We start from the raw sequence: 13,501 nt of genomic DNA on the forward strand, positions 1-13,501 counted from the left end.
TCTTACCTAGGCAGTAAGGAAAGGCCTTGTAGAAGAAACCTCAACAGGAAGTTGACAGTAGGGGCAGGGAAGGGCAAGAGGAGTGTGGAAATGCTCGGCACCAGAGGAAGCAGAGGAGCTGCAGGAAAGCAGCAACACCCCGCCGCCCCCAGGACACTCCCTGGAGCGAGGCTGGCATGGGGCAGTGGGTCTCAGGGCCCCAGTGCTCCTAAAAAACTCTGCAGGACCCGAAAGAGCACTCTTTATGTGAATTTAGCTATTGCTACTGACCTATTTGAAATTAAACTGGAGAAATTTTTAAACATGTATTTATTAATTTATTAAAATATAATAAACATATTACATTTAAACAGAAATAACACATTTTTAAATGATCTAGCCACGTTGGCCAGGCGCATTGGCTCACACCTGTAATCCCAGCACTTTGGGAGGCCAAGGCAAGTGGATCACTTGAGGCCAGGAGTTCGAGACCAGCCTGGCCAACATGGTGAAACCCCGTCTCTACTAAAAATACGAAAATTAGCTGGGTGTGGTGGCGCACATCTGTAGTCCCAATTACTGGGGAGGCTGAGGCACAAGAATCATTTGAACCCAGGAGGCGGAGGTTGCAGTGAGCCAAGATCACACCAGTGCATTCCAGCCTGGGCAGCAGAGTGAGACTCTGTCTCTAAAAGAAAGAAAGAAAATACCCATGTTTTCTAAAACAAAAACTAATTTAGTGGTAAGAGTGGCATAGTTTTATATTTTTGCAAATCTCTGCAATGTCTGGCTTACTAGGAGACATTAAGACAAGGATTCCCCTGTCCGCTTCTGCATTCGGTCTGTTGCCATATGTTGCTTTGGTGGAAGTTTGGGAAAACGTGGTTGGGAAGGGAGGAGTATTTTAGTAGCCTTTTCAGATAGTCGTGGACATTTGCTTTGATATTACACCAAAAGTTAGTATGGGTCGTTTCTTAAAGGAATCTGTAATGTGGAATCTGAAACCATATCAGTGAAAGCCGTCTGTAAATTTTATTCCATTAAATCAAGTGGTCTACTTTGTACTTTGAATGGCCCTTTTGCCCTTGAATGGTGTTAACACTATTTATTCATCATTTGGAAAATACTTGTTCACCGAGTTATGCAAATCTCCTAAAACATTTTGCAAATCTTTGACACATTTCAGTATGTATGTCAGTCAGTCCCGTTTATTCGTGTCACCACTGATCTCCTCTTCAGCCCAGGGAAGATGTCACGCTCACAGTGGCAGACAGAAGTTTTCCAGACTTCCCAGAATACTGGACCGTCATTCAGAGCTTGGTTTGAATTTAGCTTCATCCACTTGCCAGCACTGAGTGATTTTCTAAACCTCTTTCTTTATGTCTGTTGTGCTGTTATAAAGATTAAATGGCAAGAAAGTGTCAATATGTGTAAAGTTTTTAGGATGATGTCTGGCCCAGGTAAGCACTCACTAAGTAATAGTTATCGTTATTGCTGTTTCTAAATTGCCATCATCATTAACGTCAGTCGTCATGTGTGATAAGCCTTGACTGTAGACCAGGATGAGGGAAATGCAGTGTGCTTGGTGGGGCTCTAAGGTGCTAACTCTTTGAATGTTTGGAAGTTAACAGTCAGTTTGGACTGTCACATCTTTGGACTGATGCCAGTTGCTCTGTCATCTAGCAAGCGTGGACAACCACCTGCCCTTCCCATGTTGTAAGCTGAGGGCCTATAGGCAGACATAAGGAGGCATCCTTCCCCCTCTGGTCTTTTTTACCCTGCCTGAACCTAAATTCTGCAGATATCACCTGGTGTCAATGTGTCCACGCCCTTTCCCCAGACATGGACCTTACTGGTTGCCTCTCATTCCACTGCCCAACACGGTGCCTGTGATCATTGCTGCTCAGAGAGTATTTGTTGAATGAACACATGTAGATGGAGTTTATTTCTAACAGTGCTCTCAACATGGTTTGAAAGAGTTAAAAAGCATAAAAACTTCCTCATACCAAACATATAATATGACCAGCGACTAGCTGGGTTTTTTCGTTTTATTTTCTTTAAGGAATATTTAGCCTTTGTTTACCCCACCCCATCTCCTTTTTTCTTGAATCTCTATTCAAAATAAAAATAGAAGAAAGCTTAAATGTGTTTCACAATAACTTTGGGTTAAGCACTTTTGTGATCAATATACTTTGCTTTCTGCTTTTCAGATGTTCCTCCTGCTGATCAAGAGAAGCTTTTTATCCAGAAGTTACGTCAGTGTTGCGTCCTCTTTGACTTTGTTTCTGATCCACTAAGTGACCTAAAGTGGAAGGAAGTAAAACGAGCTGCTTTAAGTGAAATGGTAGAATATATCACCCATAATCGGAATGTGATCACAGAGCCTATTTACCCAGAAGTAGTCCATATGGTAAGTGATTACAGTTTAACCAGTGTGTCCCAGTTCTGATTTATAAACAGGACAGGCCAAGATCTCTGAGCCTAACACAGTGCTACCCAGGAGAAGAATCCTCCTGTTCCAGAATTTGTAGTTGTACTTGAAGAATGAAAATTTTCTTTGTATCCTGGATTGTAATGATAATAATAGGAAGGGAAGTCAGTTGCCTTCTAGGGACCAGTCTAAGTGCTTTGCATTTATTAACTCATTTAATCCTCACAACTACCCTATGGAGTAGAAGTGTTAGAATTTGTATTTCTATTTATTATTTTATCTTCTTTAAATTTTTTTAAAACATATTTAACATTAATATACTAGTGCCTTTTTATAGTTCAGAAGTAAACATTTTGTCCATCCATGTGCAGGAAAATTCTAATGATGGGATGGAGTTGAAATATTGACAGAACCAAGCTGGTGTCAGAATAGTTCATGCTGATTGGCTGAGAAGGCCTCCACCTGTCAGTGCTGGGATCAGGACAGCCCATGCTGATTGGCTGAGAAGGCTGCCACCTGTCAGTGCTAGGATCAGGACAGCCCATGCTGATCGGCTGAGAAGGCCTTCCTCTGTCAGTGCTTCCTCTGTCATTCCTCTATCAATGACAGTATGTCCTGACTGGCTGAAATAGTCTTATCATCCTGCAGTTAGTTCACTGTTGGTTTTATTCAGCCCCCAGATCTCAGTCCTCTGAAGTGTCATACTTTACAGCCCATTCCTCAGTCAGTACCACCTGGAAACACTTCATTCAGTGCCATTACCAAAATTCATTGTTTGACACTGAAATCCAGTTTTCTGTTGATTTTTCTTGAATTGTTGATATTTTATCTGCCTTTGAAACTAGTACCCCCCACACACACACTTACTGGGGAGTCAGTGTGGCTTAGTGTAAAATGTTAAGTCCAATTTTCATTGAACTCTTTGTTAAGTTACTGATTTTTTTTTTCCAAAGCTATATATTTCAGAATTGACTGGACTTCTTGACCTAAAATACTTTTATTTCCTTCTTTAGTATGTTTGCTTTGGAAAAAGATGAAAGTAATGTTCTTCGTTGTAGTTCAGTCTACTGTGTCAGAGGTTGAGATCAACTTGATTGTTTTAACTTGTTGTTTTTAACTCTTAAAGTTCAGGATTCACTGGCATGGCTACCATGTAGTCGGCCTAAGGACTACAAAGGCCATGCGGGTTCCTGTCCCAGACTTGTGCCTGAAGAAGAGTAATAGGCATAAACTGAGCAGAGAATATATACCTTAAAACCTTACCTGTTCAGACTAATGACACTTGGGGAATAGCTTTTTTCTTTCATTAATTTTAACTCTCAATTACTTTGGAGGCCCACTCTAGCCCCAGAATCATAAAAATCTCTAATATTTTCTCCTATTACTTTCATAATTTTGTTTTGCGCATTACATTTTATAATCTTTTTTTCTTTTAGGTATGGATATGTAATAGTTGTACATATTTATGGAGTATATGTGATATTTAGGTAGAAGCATAGAATCCGTAATGATCAAATCAGGGTAATTGGGGTTTCCATCACCTCAAGCGTTTATCATTTCTTTGTGTTAGGAGCATTCCAGTTTTTTTGTTTGTTTTTTTTTTTTTTAATGATGTGGGTTAGGGATAGAACTTCATTTTCTTTTAAATTTATTTTCTTCTAAAATTATTGAAAAAGTATTTCTCCCTACATCATGTATTGACTATTTCATTTCCCCCTATTGCTTAATGCTTCCTTATTATGTGTTCATTTTATTTTACTGTATGTTAGATTTATAAGTATATAAATTCTATATTAAGTTTACACGTGTGAAAGATTTTCCTATGTTTAAGAAAGTCTCTGATTCCCACTCTTTAACCTAAGAGGGAAGAATCTACAAAGAATGACAAGACTCCCGCTGGCCTGGTTCAGGTCAAATGCCCGCCCTTGAACCGAGTGTGCTCCCGACTGCTTGAAACCGCCTCTCGTTTGTATTTCACAGTAGCAGTGTGGGTTACTGGCACCACTTAGGATACTTAAAAGCCCTTGAGGCTGTTTTTATAGATTAAGTCATCATTGCCTCTCCTCTCCCTGTCATAATTGTTTCCTAACTTGATTCTCCTCCTGCTGTATTAACTTGTTTCCCACCCAAACCTCGCGCTGGGCTCCAGAGCGTTGCCAGCCCCCGGGCTCCCTAAGCAGTAAGCAGACACTGAGCATCCATCATGGGCCAGGCACGTTTTGGGGTGAGGAAATAGAATGGCGAACAAGACTTCTGCCCTCCTAAAGCTTTCATTTTCACCTAAAGCTTTCATTTTCACGTGGGAGACAACCATAAAATAAGCCAACCAATAATTTTCATTTTAGATTACGGTGATGCCGTGAATAAAAGTAATCCAGATGAAATAGATAGGGTTGCAAGACTGGGAATGTGATTTCTGCCTTATGCCCACGTGGGCGGGAAGAAGGCGCAGAGTGGAAACTGGGTGATGAATTAGACTGTCCCGTGAAGATGGGCACACATGAGATGCTGTCTGTGGTCACTGTGAGAGCAGGGGACATTTTCTTTCCTTTCTGCTCTAAGTTCAGAAGGCAATATAGCCTTTCCCTACCCCTTGTTTGTCTGGATCTGGAGGTAGAATAGGGGATGGGGACAGATTGGATTTTTGGTTTTGTTGTTGTCTTGTTCTGTAGCTAGAGGGCATTGATGAGAAGTATAGTGAAAGAAGGAAGAACACAGGCGGTGGGGTGGTGCCTGGCCTTGGTTTGTGACCCTCTTGTCAAGAATTTAAGCAACCAGTACAAGGCCTCTGTCCCAAGCAGTGCCTGGGCCTGGTGTGGCAGGCAGCAAAAGCCTGGGCCTCTTTGTGGTTCACGTCTGATGAGAAGCTCTGCAGCTTAGAGCCCCTGTGTGCCCAACACTTAAGCAGCCTTTAGCCATGCCTGTTTTTCTCTTTGTTTCTTATTGGGGATGGGGGGTGTGTATATTTTGGTCATAACAGTTTTAGAGACATTAATTTCCACTTTTTTTTTTTTGAAGAATCCAAAGCTTTATAGTTGTTGTACTCCTGATGCTGCTACTTTTAAGTATCCTGCTTATTAGACTGGACTGCTAGATGGTTTTTTTTAAACAGATCTACTGAGGTATTATTCACATAGCCTAGAATTCACCCATTTAAAGTGTATGAGTCAGTGATTTTTAATATGAATATGGAATTGCACAGCCAATATCACATCTGGTTTTAGAACAGTTTCATCCCCTCAGAAAGAAATCCTGTACTCATTAATAGTCACTGCCATTGTTCCCTCCTCCCTCACCCACCCCCAGCCCTGAGCAACCACTGATTGACTTTTCGTCTCTATGGATTTGCCTGTTGTGGACATTTCATGTTAGTGGAATTACAGAATATGTACCCTTTGGTGTCGGCCTTCCTTCACTTAGCATAATGTTCTCAAGGTTCATCCACATGCCAGTACCTCATGCCTTTTTATTGCCCCATAATATTCCATCATACAGATATAGTACGTTTTATTTATCCACGTATCTGTTGATGGACACTATATTATTTCCATTTGGGGGCTGTTATGAATGACTGTTGTGAACATTGATACGCAAGCTTTTGTATGAACGTGTGTTTTCGTATCTCTTGGGCATATACCTAGGAGTAGAGTCGCTGGGTCATATGGTAACTTTAACATTTTGAAGAACTACCAGACCGTTTTCACAGTGGCTGCACCATTTTACGCTTGTATCAGCAGTGTACGGGAGTTCCAGTTTCTCCATATCCTCAACACTTGTTATGATCTGTTTTATTACAGCCGTCCTAGTGGGTGTGAAGTGTACCTCATTGTGGTTTTGATGTGCATTTCTCGACAACCAGTTGTGTTGAGCATCTCCTTGTGTGTTGTGTATGTTTATATATCATAGACTTCAGACCTAGAAATTAATGGAAACGTGCTGATCATCTAGCTTGACCCTTTTCTTTTCCAGATAAAAAGGCTTATTGGGTTCAGAGAGATGCGGGTGGTGAGGAGCAATTCCCAGGGGAGCCAGTTCTTGGCGTGCAGTTTCCCAGGCCTAAGTTATACCAGCTCCATCATTAATTTCAGCCGTATTTAAATATAATCAGCCTCCTGTTTTTTCAATTAAATTATCTAGTTAATCTGTTTCTCGGGCACGGACCTTCTTCTGATAGTCACAATACCAGTAGCAAAACTAATTGTAGCTTTTAAAAAACTCAATGTAGTAAAAGTAAAGCTGCTTTGTTAACAGTAACTAAAGAGTTAGGGTTAGGGGTTGCACCCTTTCAAAATCTGAAACTTTGACATATCTAGCAGTTTTTACATGATTTCAGAGGGTTCAAGCCTCTTAGAGCCTACAGTAGACCCCAAATTAGGAAACGTAGAGTCTCTTCTAAATCGGGATTCTCATCCAAATCAGGGGATCACAGATAACTGGTCTCCTTGAGAGCCTTTCGGAGGGCCTGTGATGTTAGAACTATTTCCATCATACTGCTAAGACTTTAATTGACTTTTTCACTGTATTGAAATTTGTACCGATGGTGCAGAAGCAGTAGTGGGTACAACATCGCGCACCTTAGCAAGAAGCACAGTGATGGCACCAAGCTGACAACCACACACCCCAGTAGAAACAGAAACGGCCGGTTTCACTTAGTGGTCTAAATGAAGCAATAGAATAGATTAATTGTATTATTTCATGACCCTTGTGCACACATGGTCTTAGGACTCTATGATGAAATGTGAAGGTTTCATAAAGCTCTTCTGCTGCCGGCGCCGGTCAGGAGGGAGAGCGCTTGTGCGATGGAGCTGCCAGCCGAACGTGCCGCTGTTTTCATGGAACACCATTTTTACCTGAAAACTGACAGACAAACCAGTTATTCGGACTTTGAATATTTGGCAGGCATCTTCTGAAAAAATAAGCAAAATGAGAAAGTCACTTGAAGGAAAATAACTGACAGAGTTTGTTGTCAGTGATAAAATGTGAGCTTTCTAGGGAAGTTTTGTTTCATTTTGTTTTTAGAGATGCGGTCTTGCTCTGTTGCCCAGGCGGAGTGCAGTGGCACAGTCATAGCCCACTGCAGCCTCGAACTTCTGGGCTTGAGTGATCCTCCCACCTCAGCCTCCTGAGTAGCTGGGACCACAGGCATGCACCACCATACCCAGCTGATTTTTTAAATTTTTTTGTAGACACGGGGTCTCCACTCTATTGGCCAGGCTGGTCTCGAACTCCTGTGCTCAAGCAATCCACATGCCTCAGCCTCCCAAAGTGCTGGGATTATAGGCATGAACTATTGCACCCAGCCAGAAATTTTCAACTTTGGAAAATTTGTATGCACCAGGGTGAGCTTCAGCCTCCCAATGCTGCAGACATTCCTGCTGAGCTCAGTGGTGATGGGAATGAGCGGGATTTTTAATAGATATGATGAAGTGAGTCACCACTTGGAAGAGCCACCTAACTCAATGAACAAGTATTTTCCAAATGACCGGTAAAGGTTACAGAGTCATTTGTGGCAAGAGAGCCATTCAGAGTGCACAATCCAGCACTGGATTTGAATGTGAGAGTATAGACCCTCATTGATAAGGTTTCAGCACCCATGCAGGAGCTCACCCCTAATAAACTACTACTGGTTGAGTTTTGATGTAGACAATGACCTAAAAACACTATTAGATAGATACTCCTCCCTTGTCAACTACGTTGTCTGTGTGAGACCAGACTTTCATCCTATATTTCAACCTAAACATTCTGAACACAGAAGCAGATATGATAATCTAGCATTTTTCTATTAAAACAGACATTAAAGAAATTTACAGAAATGTAAAACAGTGCCACTTTGCTCATTTAATTTGTTCTGGAAAATATAGTTATTCATAAATACATGTCATTGACACTAAGACATGACGGATTTTTTTTTTTTTTTAGATGAGGTCTTGCTCTGTTGCCCGGACTAGAGTGCGGTGGCATGGCCATTACTCACTGCAGACTCAAACTCCTGGGCTCAAGCAATCCTCCCCCTCCCCCGCCTCAGCCTCACAAGTAGCTGAGTCTACACTGCAAGTGTGCGCCACCACAACTGGCTAATTTTTTTTTTTAAGAGATGGAGTCTGGGCCAGGTGCAGTGGCTCATGCCTGTAATCCCAACACTTTGGGAGGCCAAGGCGGGCGGATCACCTGAGGTCAGGAGTTCAAGACCAGCCTGGCCAACATGGTGAAACCCTGTCTCTACTAAAAATACAAAAATTAGCTGGGTTTGGTGGCACACTCTTGTAATCCCAGCTACTTGGGGGTCTGAGGCAGGAGAATCGCTTGAACTTGGAAGGCGGAGGTTGTAGCGAGCCGAGATTGAGCCACTGCACTCCATCCTGGGCAACAGAGCGAGACTGCTTCTCAAAAAAAAAAGACATGGAGTCTGGCTATGTTTCCTGAGTTGGTCTTGAACTCCTGGCCTCTAGTAATCATCCTGCCCCAGCCTCCCAAGTTGGGATTTTTTTTTAATTTCTCTGGTTTAATTTCTAATATAGCCAATATCAATAGATATAATTCTTATAAACAAAAGTTCTTGAGGATTTGCAACCGTTTTGAGGAGTTTAGTAGGGGCCTGAGACCAAAAAGTTTCAGAGCTACTTTTCTAAAACAGTGCCACTCAAAGGCTGCAGCTTCAACAGCCTTTAGGCTTGTTAGAAATGCAGATTCTTGGCCAGGTACGGTGGCTCACACCTGTAATCCCAGCACTTTGGGAGGCCAAGGCTGGCGGATCATGTGAGGTTGGGAGTTCTAAACCAGCCTGGCCAACATGGTGAAACCCCACCTCTACTAAAAATACAAAAAATTAGCTGGGCGTGGTGGCAGGCGCCTGTAATCCCAGCTACTTGGAAGACTGAGGCAGAAGAATCACTTGAACCCGGGAGTGGGAGGTTGCAGTGAGCCAAGATCGCACCACTGCACTCCAGCCTGGGCACCACAGAGTAAGACTCTGTCTCAAAAAAAAAGAAATGCAGATTGTTTGGGTCCCACCCTAGACCTGTGGACTCTCTGGGGGTGTGTTGCAGTGCTGTGTGTTTTCACTGTTCTCCAGGTCATCCTCAGGCAAGCCAAAACTTCAATAACTGTTTTGAATAATCGTCCTGCATTGTCCCATCTTTGGATCGTCAGTTCCCCCAGAGAACAACTTGTTATACTCTTGCATTTCTTCCACTGAATTCAGCACACTGCCTTTTATAGACTCAATAAATATTCATTCAATATGAGGTTTTCTGCATAGACTTGGGCATTAAGACTCGTCTTAACAGTCACAGATGAAAATAACCTGAAGATCAGAAAAGGAATTGCTTGGATTGGTGATTGAATGAGTCGGATGACTCAGAAGTACTTCGCATTAGAGTGGACCTCTCCAGAAATATCCAAATCTATTGTGCTGGACCACTGAGAAGGCAACCTGGTGTACTCACTCAATCATGCAAGAAATGTGTATTGCAGACACCATGCTACCTCTTGGGGCTACCCCAAGGACTAAAATAATATAGTCTCTACCTATATGGCATCCACCCTTACTGGTCTGGGAGACAACAAGAGGCAGCAGACGTAATGATACGAGGGCCAAGGACTGCGGTGGCGGTCAGTGTAAGGTCTGGTAAGAGCACAGGCATAGGAGGCCTAACCCCTTGCCAGGGCGCCCCAGAGAAGTGGCCTCTCTACACCAGCGGCCAATGCTTCAGGACTAGCTGGCTCAGTGAAAGCAATATAGAGGAGGGAAGGGGAGGGGAGTGTTCCCAGCAGAAGGAACAGCTCCTCCAAAGCCCAAAGACTAGAGAAAGTAAGACGTGTTTGGGTTTGAGCCAAGCCTGGAGCTCCCGATTGGGTGGGCTGGAGTCTGGATCCTGGGGAGCTTGATGGAACCTGAGGACCTGAGGTCAGGTGGGAGAGCTGGGACCACCCCGTTTGCTCCGGCTGCAGTGTGAAGAATAGGTGGGAATGGGTGTCAGAATGACGCATGAAGGGACCAGCTCAACATCTGCTGCGGCATTTCAGGAGAGAAGTGGTGGAATGAGCCAAGCGGCTTTGATGGCAGAGAGAAATGGGCAAATGCAGAGATGTTAAGAAGGTAGAAACACGATTCGGGGTGGATTTGTTTGAGATTCCTGGGGAGAGGAACCAACGCGCAGGTTTCTGACTTGAGCAAGTGGAATGCTGGTTCAGGGGAAAGAGCATGGGCCCTGGTGTAGGAAAGGCCTGAGGTGGGTCTCATCTGTTAACATTATTTAGAGCTCTTTGGGTTAACGGGGGCAGACACCCAATTCACTGTTGTTTACACTCACAAGGAAGTTTACCAGGCAGACACTGGGTCACTCACACTTAGTCCACAGAGTCACAGGGACAGCTTTTCCTTCCGTGTCCCATGTCCCCGCTCTCTGTATGCAGCCTTCCTTCTTTGGGGCATCCCTCTATGATGACAGAGGAAAGCATGGCCCTTGCTGGCTTGCCAGAAGAGGCCTGATGTCTCCTGTCTCCTACCTGCCCTTGATCCCATTGCCGTAACTAGGGAGATGGGGTACTGTGGTCGTGACTTAGACTGGGTCATGTGCCCACCAAACCATGCGACAGAGTCAAGGAGCAAGAATTCCCCAGAAGGGAGGGAGTTGTGTGCTTCTCTGGGCAGATGAAACGGTCAGATCTGTACCCAGCTTTAATCTGCTAACTGTGCTACTTTAGGTGAACAGCTTGGTTCTGCAAGCTTGGTTCTGTCTGCTGCAGACAAACAGCTGTAATGCTTCTGCCTCACAGAGCAGCTAGGATGAAAGGGGAACACATGGAAAGCTTGGACAGCCCCCGTGACAAAGTTGTCAGTGTCCTCAGAAGTGGCCAGAAAGGGACAAGCCTCCAAGATTTCTCAGAATGCTTACCAGGGGGACGCCTCAATGCAGCCTTCTTTCTTCATATTCGTACGGGACTTATTTCTAATTCTCGCTCCAGACTCTGATATCTTGAGGTTACTTAACTTTTTTTTGAGACAGAGTCTTTCTCTGTCACCAGGCTGGAGTGCAGTGGCGTAATCTCGGCTCACTGCAACCTCCCAGGTTCAAGTAATTCTCCTGCCTCAGCCTCCCAAGTAGCTGGGATTACAGGCATGCGCCACCACACCCAGCTAATTTTTGTATTTTTAATAGAGACAGGGTTTCACCATGTTGGCCAGGATGATCTCAAACTCCTGATCTCAGGTGGTCTGCCCACCTCAGCCTCCCAGAGTACTGGGATTACTGGCGTGAGCCGGCGCCCAACCTCTATTTTCTTATTTAGAAAGTTATCATGCTGTGGAACTACTTCATAGAGAGTTAGTTAGATTAGTTTAAATGGTGATTGGAAGATTAAAAATACATGGTCTGAAGTATGATTTCATGTTTGTAACATATAAATAAATTCATGAAAATAAAATCAAACTTAGGGAGAGAAGGTAACTTGTGAAATACTCTACAGAGTACGGTGACCCAGCCCTGTGGCACCATCCACACCACAGATTGATTTGGTTCCATTTTATCGATAGATTTTTAAAATAAAGCTGAAGGCCTCGCCAACATGGTGAAACCCCATCTCTACTAAAAATAGAAAAATTAGCTGGGCATGGTGTTGCACACCTGTAATCCCAGCTACTTTGGAGGCTGAGGCAGGAGAATCGCTTAAACCCTGGAGGCGGAGGTTGCAGTGAGCCAAGATCACGCTACTGCACTCCACCCTGACGGACAGAGCGAGACTCCATCTCAAAAAAATAAATAAATAAAAAATAAAGCTGAAGGAATATAGTACAAACTGTTAATAGTAGGTGTCTTTGGGTGGTATCATTAATTTTTCCCTTTTACTATACACTTTTGTAATTTTAAAAAAAATTCAGAATGGGCCAGGCACAGTGGCTCATGCCTATAATCCAACTTTGGGAGGCCAGGGCAGGAGGATCACTTGAGATCAGGAGTTGGAGACCAGCCTGGGCAACGTAGCAAGACCTTGTGTCTACAAAAAAAAATTTTTTAGGCCGTGCACGGTGGCTCACACCTGTAATCCCAGCACTTTGGGAGGCTGAAGCGGACAGATCACCTGAAGTTAGGAGTTCAAGACCAGCCTGGCCAACGTGGTGGAACCCTGTCTCTACTAAAATTACAAAAATTAGCCAGGCGTGGTGGCGCATGCCTGTAATCTCAGCTACTCGGGAGGCTGAGGCAGGAGAATTGCTTGAACCCAGGAGGCAGAGGTTGCAGTAAGCTGAGATCATGCAACTGTACTCCAGCCTGGGCGACAGAGCGAGACTCTGTCAAAAAAAAAAAAAGAAAGCAAGAAGAAAGAGAAAGTTTTTTAATAGCTGGGTGTGGTGGCGCACGCCTGCACCTATATGCCTAGCTACTTGGGGCTGAGGCGGGAGGCTTGTTTGAGCTCAGGAGCTTAAGGCTGCAATGAGGTATGATTGTGCCACTGCACTCCTACCTGGGCAACAGAGCAAGACTCTGCCTCAAAAAAAAAAATTAATAATTATGTACCACATTTGTCATCATCAAAAACCAGTAAAGATATTTTTCTTTCTTAAAAATAAAAACAAGCGGCCAGGCGCGGTAGCTCATGCCTGTAATCCCAGCACTTTGGGAAGCCGAGGCAGGTGGATCACCTGAGGTCAGGAGCTCGAGACCAGCCTGACCAGTATGGTGTAACCTCATCTCTACTAAAAATATGAAAATTAGCCAGGCATGGTGGCAGGCACCTGTAGTCCCAGCTACTCGGGAGGCTGAGGCAGAAGGATTGCTGGAACCCTGGAGGTGGAGGTTGCAGTGAGCCAAGATTGCGCCACTGCACTCCAGCCTGGGCGACAGAGCAAGATTCCATCAAAAAAATTAATTAATTAATTAAAAAGATAAAATAAAAACAAGCTATCCGTATGTAATATAGTACTGTTTTTATCAGGACTCTTGTTGGTTTCCAGGGAAAACTAGTTGATCACATTATTTTAATCCGCACTGTCTGTAAGTGATTTGATGTTGACTTACACGTTTTATGGGCATGAGAGTGTTCTTAGGATCTGTTGGCCGGGTCCTGGGGGAGGTCTCACACCCTGCACCC

At 43.8% G+C, this 13,501-nt stretch overlaps 1 protein-coding gene across 32 annotated transcripts in view; it reads left to right on the forward strand.

Moving 5' to 3' along the window:
• Positions 1–13,501, forward strand: part of PPP2R5C (protein phosphatase 2 regulatory subunit B'gamma) — a 166,724-nt gene that overhangs the window by 93,730 nt on the left and 59,493 nt on the right. For all 32 annotated transcript variants that reach the window (XR_010150824.1, XR_010150823.1, XR_010150825.1 and 29 more), the window contains 1 exon segment: positions 2,190–2,389. Coding sequence is in view for 29 of the 32 variants with exons in the window: in XM_016925775.4 (XP_016781264.1) it covers positions 2,190–2,389 (200 nt within the window). In the remaining 3 variants the exon portion in view is untranslated.

Source organism: Pan troglodytes, chromosome 15, assembly GCF_028858775.2.
Source record: "Pan troglodytes isolate AG18354 chromosome 15, NHGRI_mPanTro3-v2.0_pri, whole genome shotgun sequence".
Taxonomy (NCBI): Eukaryota; Metazoa; Chordata; class Mammalia; order Primates; family Hominidae; genus Pan; species Pan troglodytes.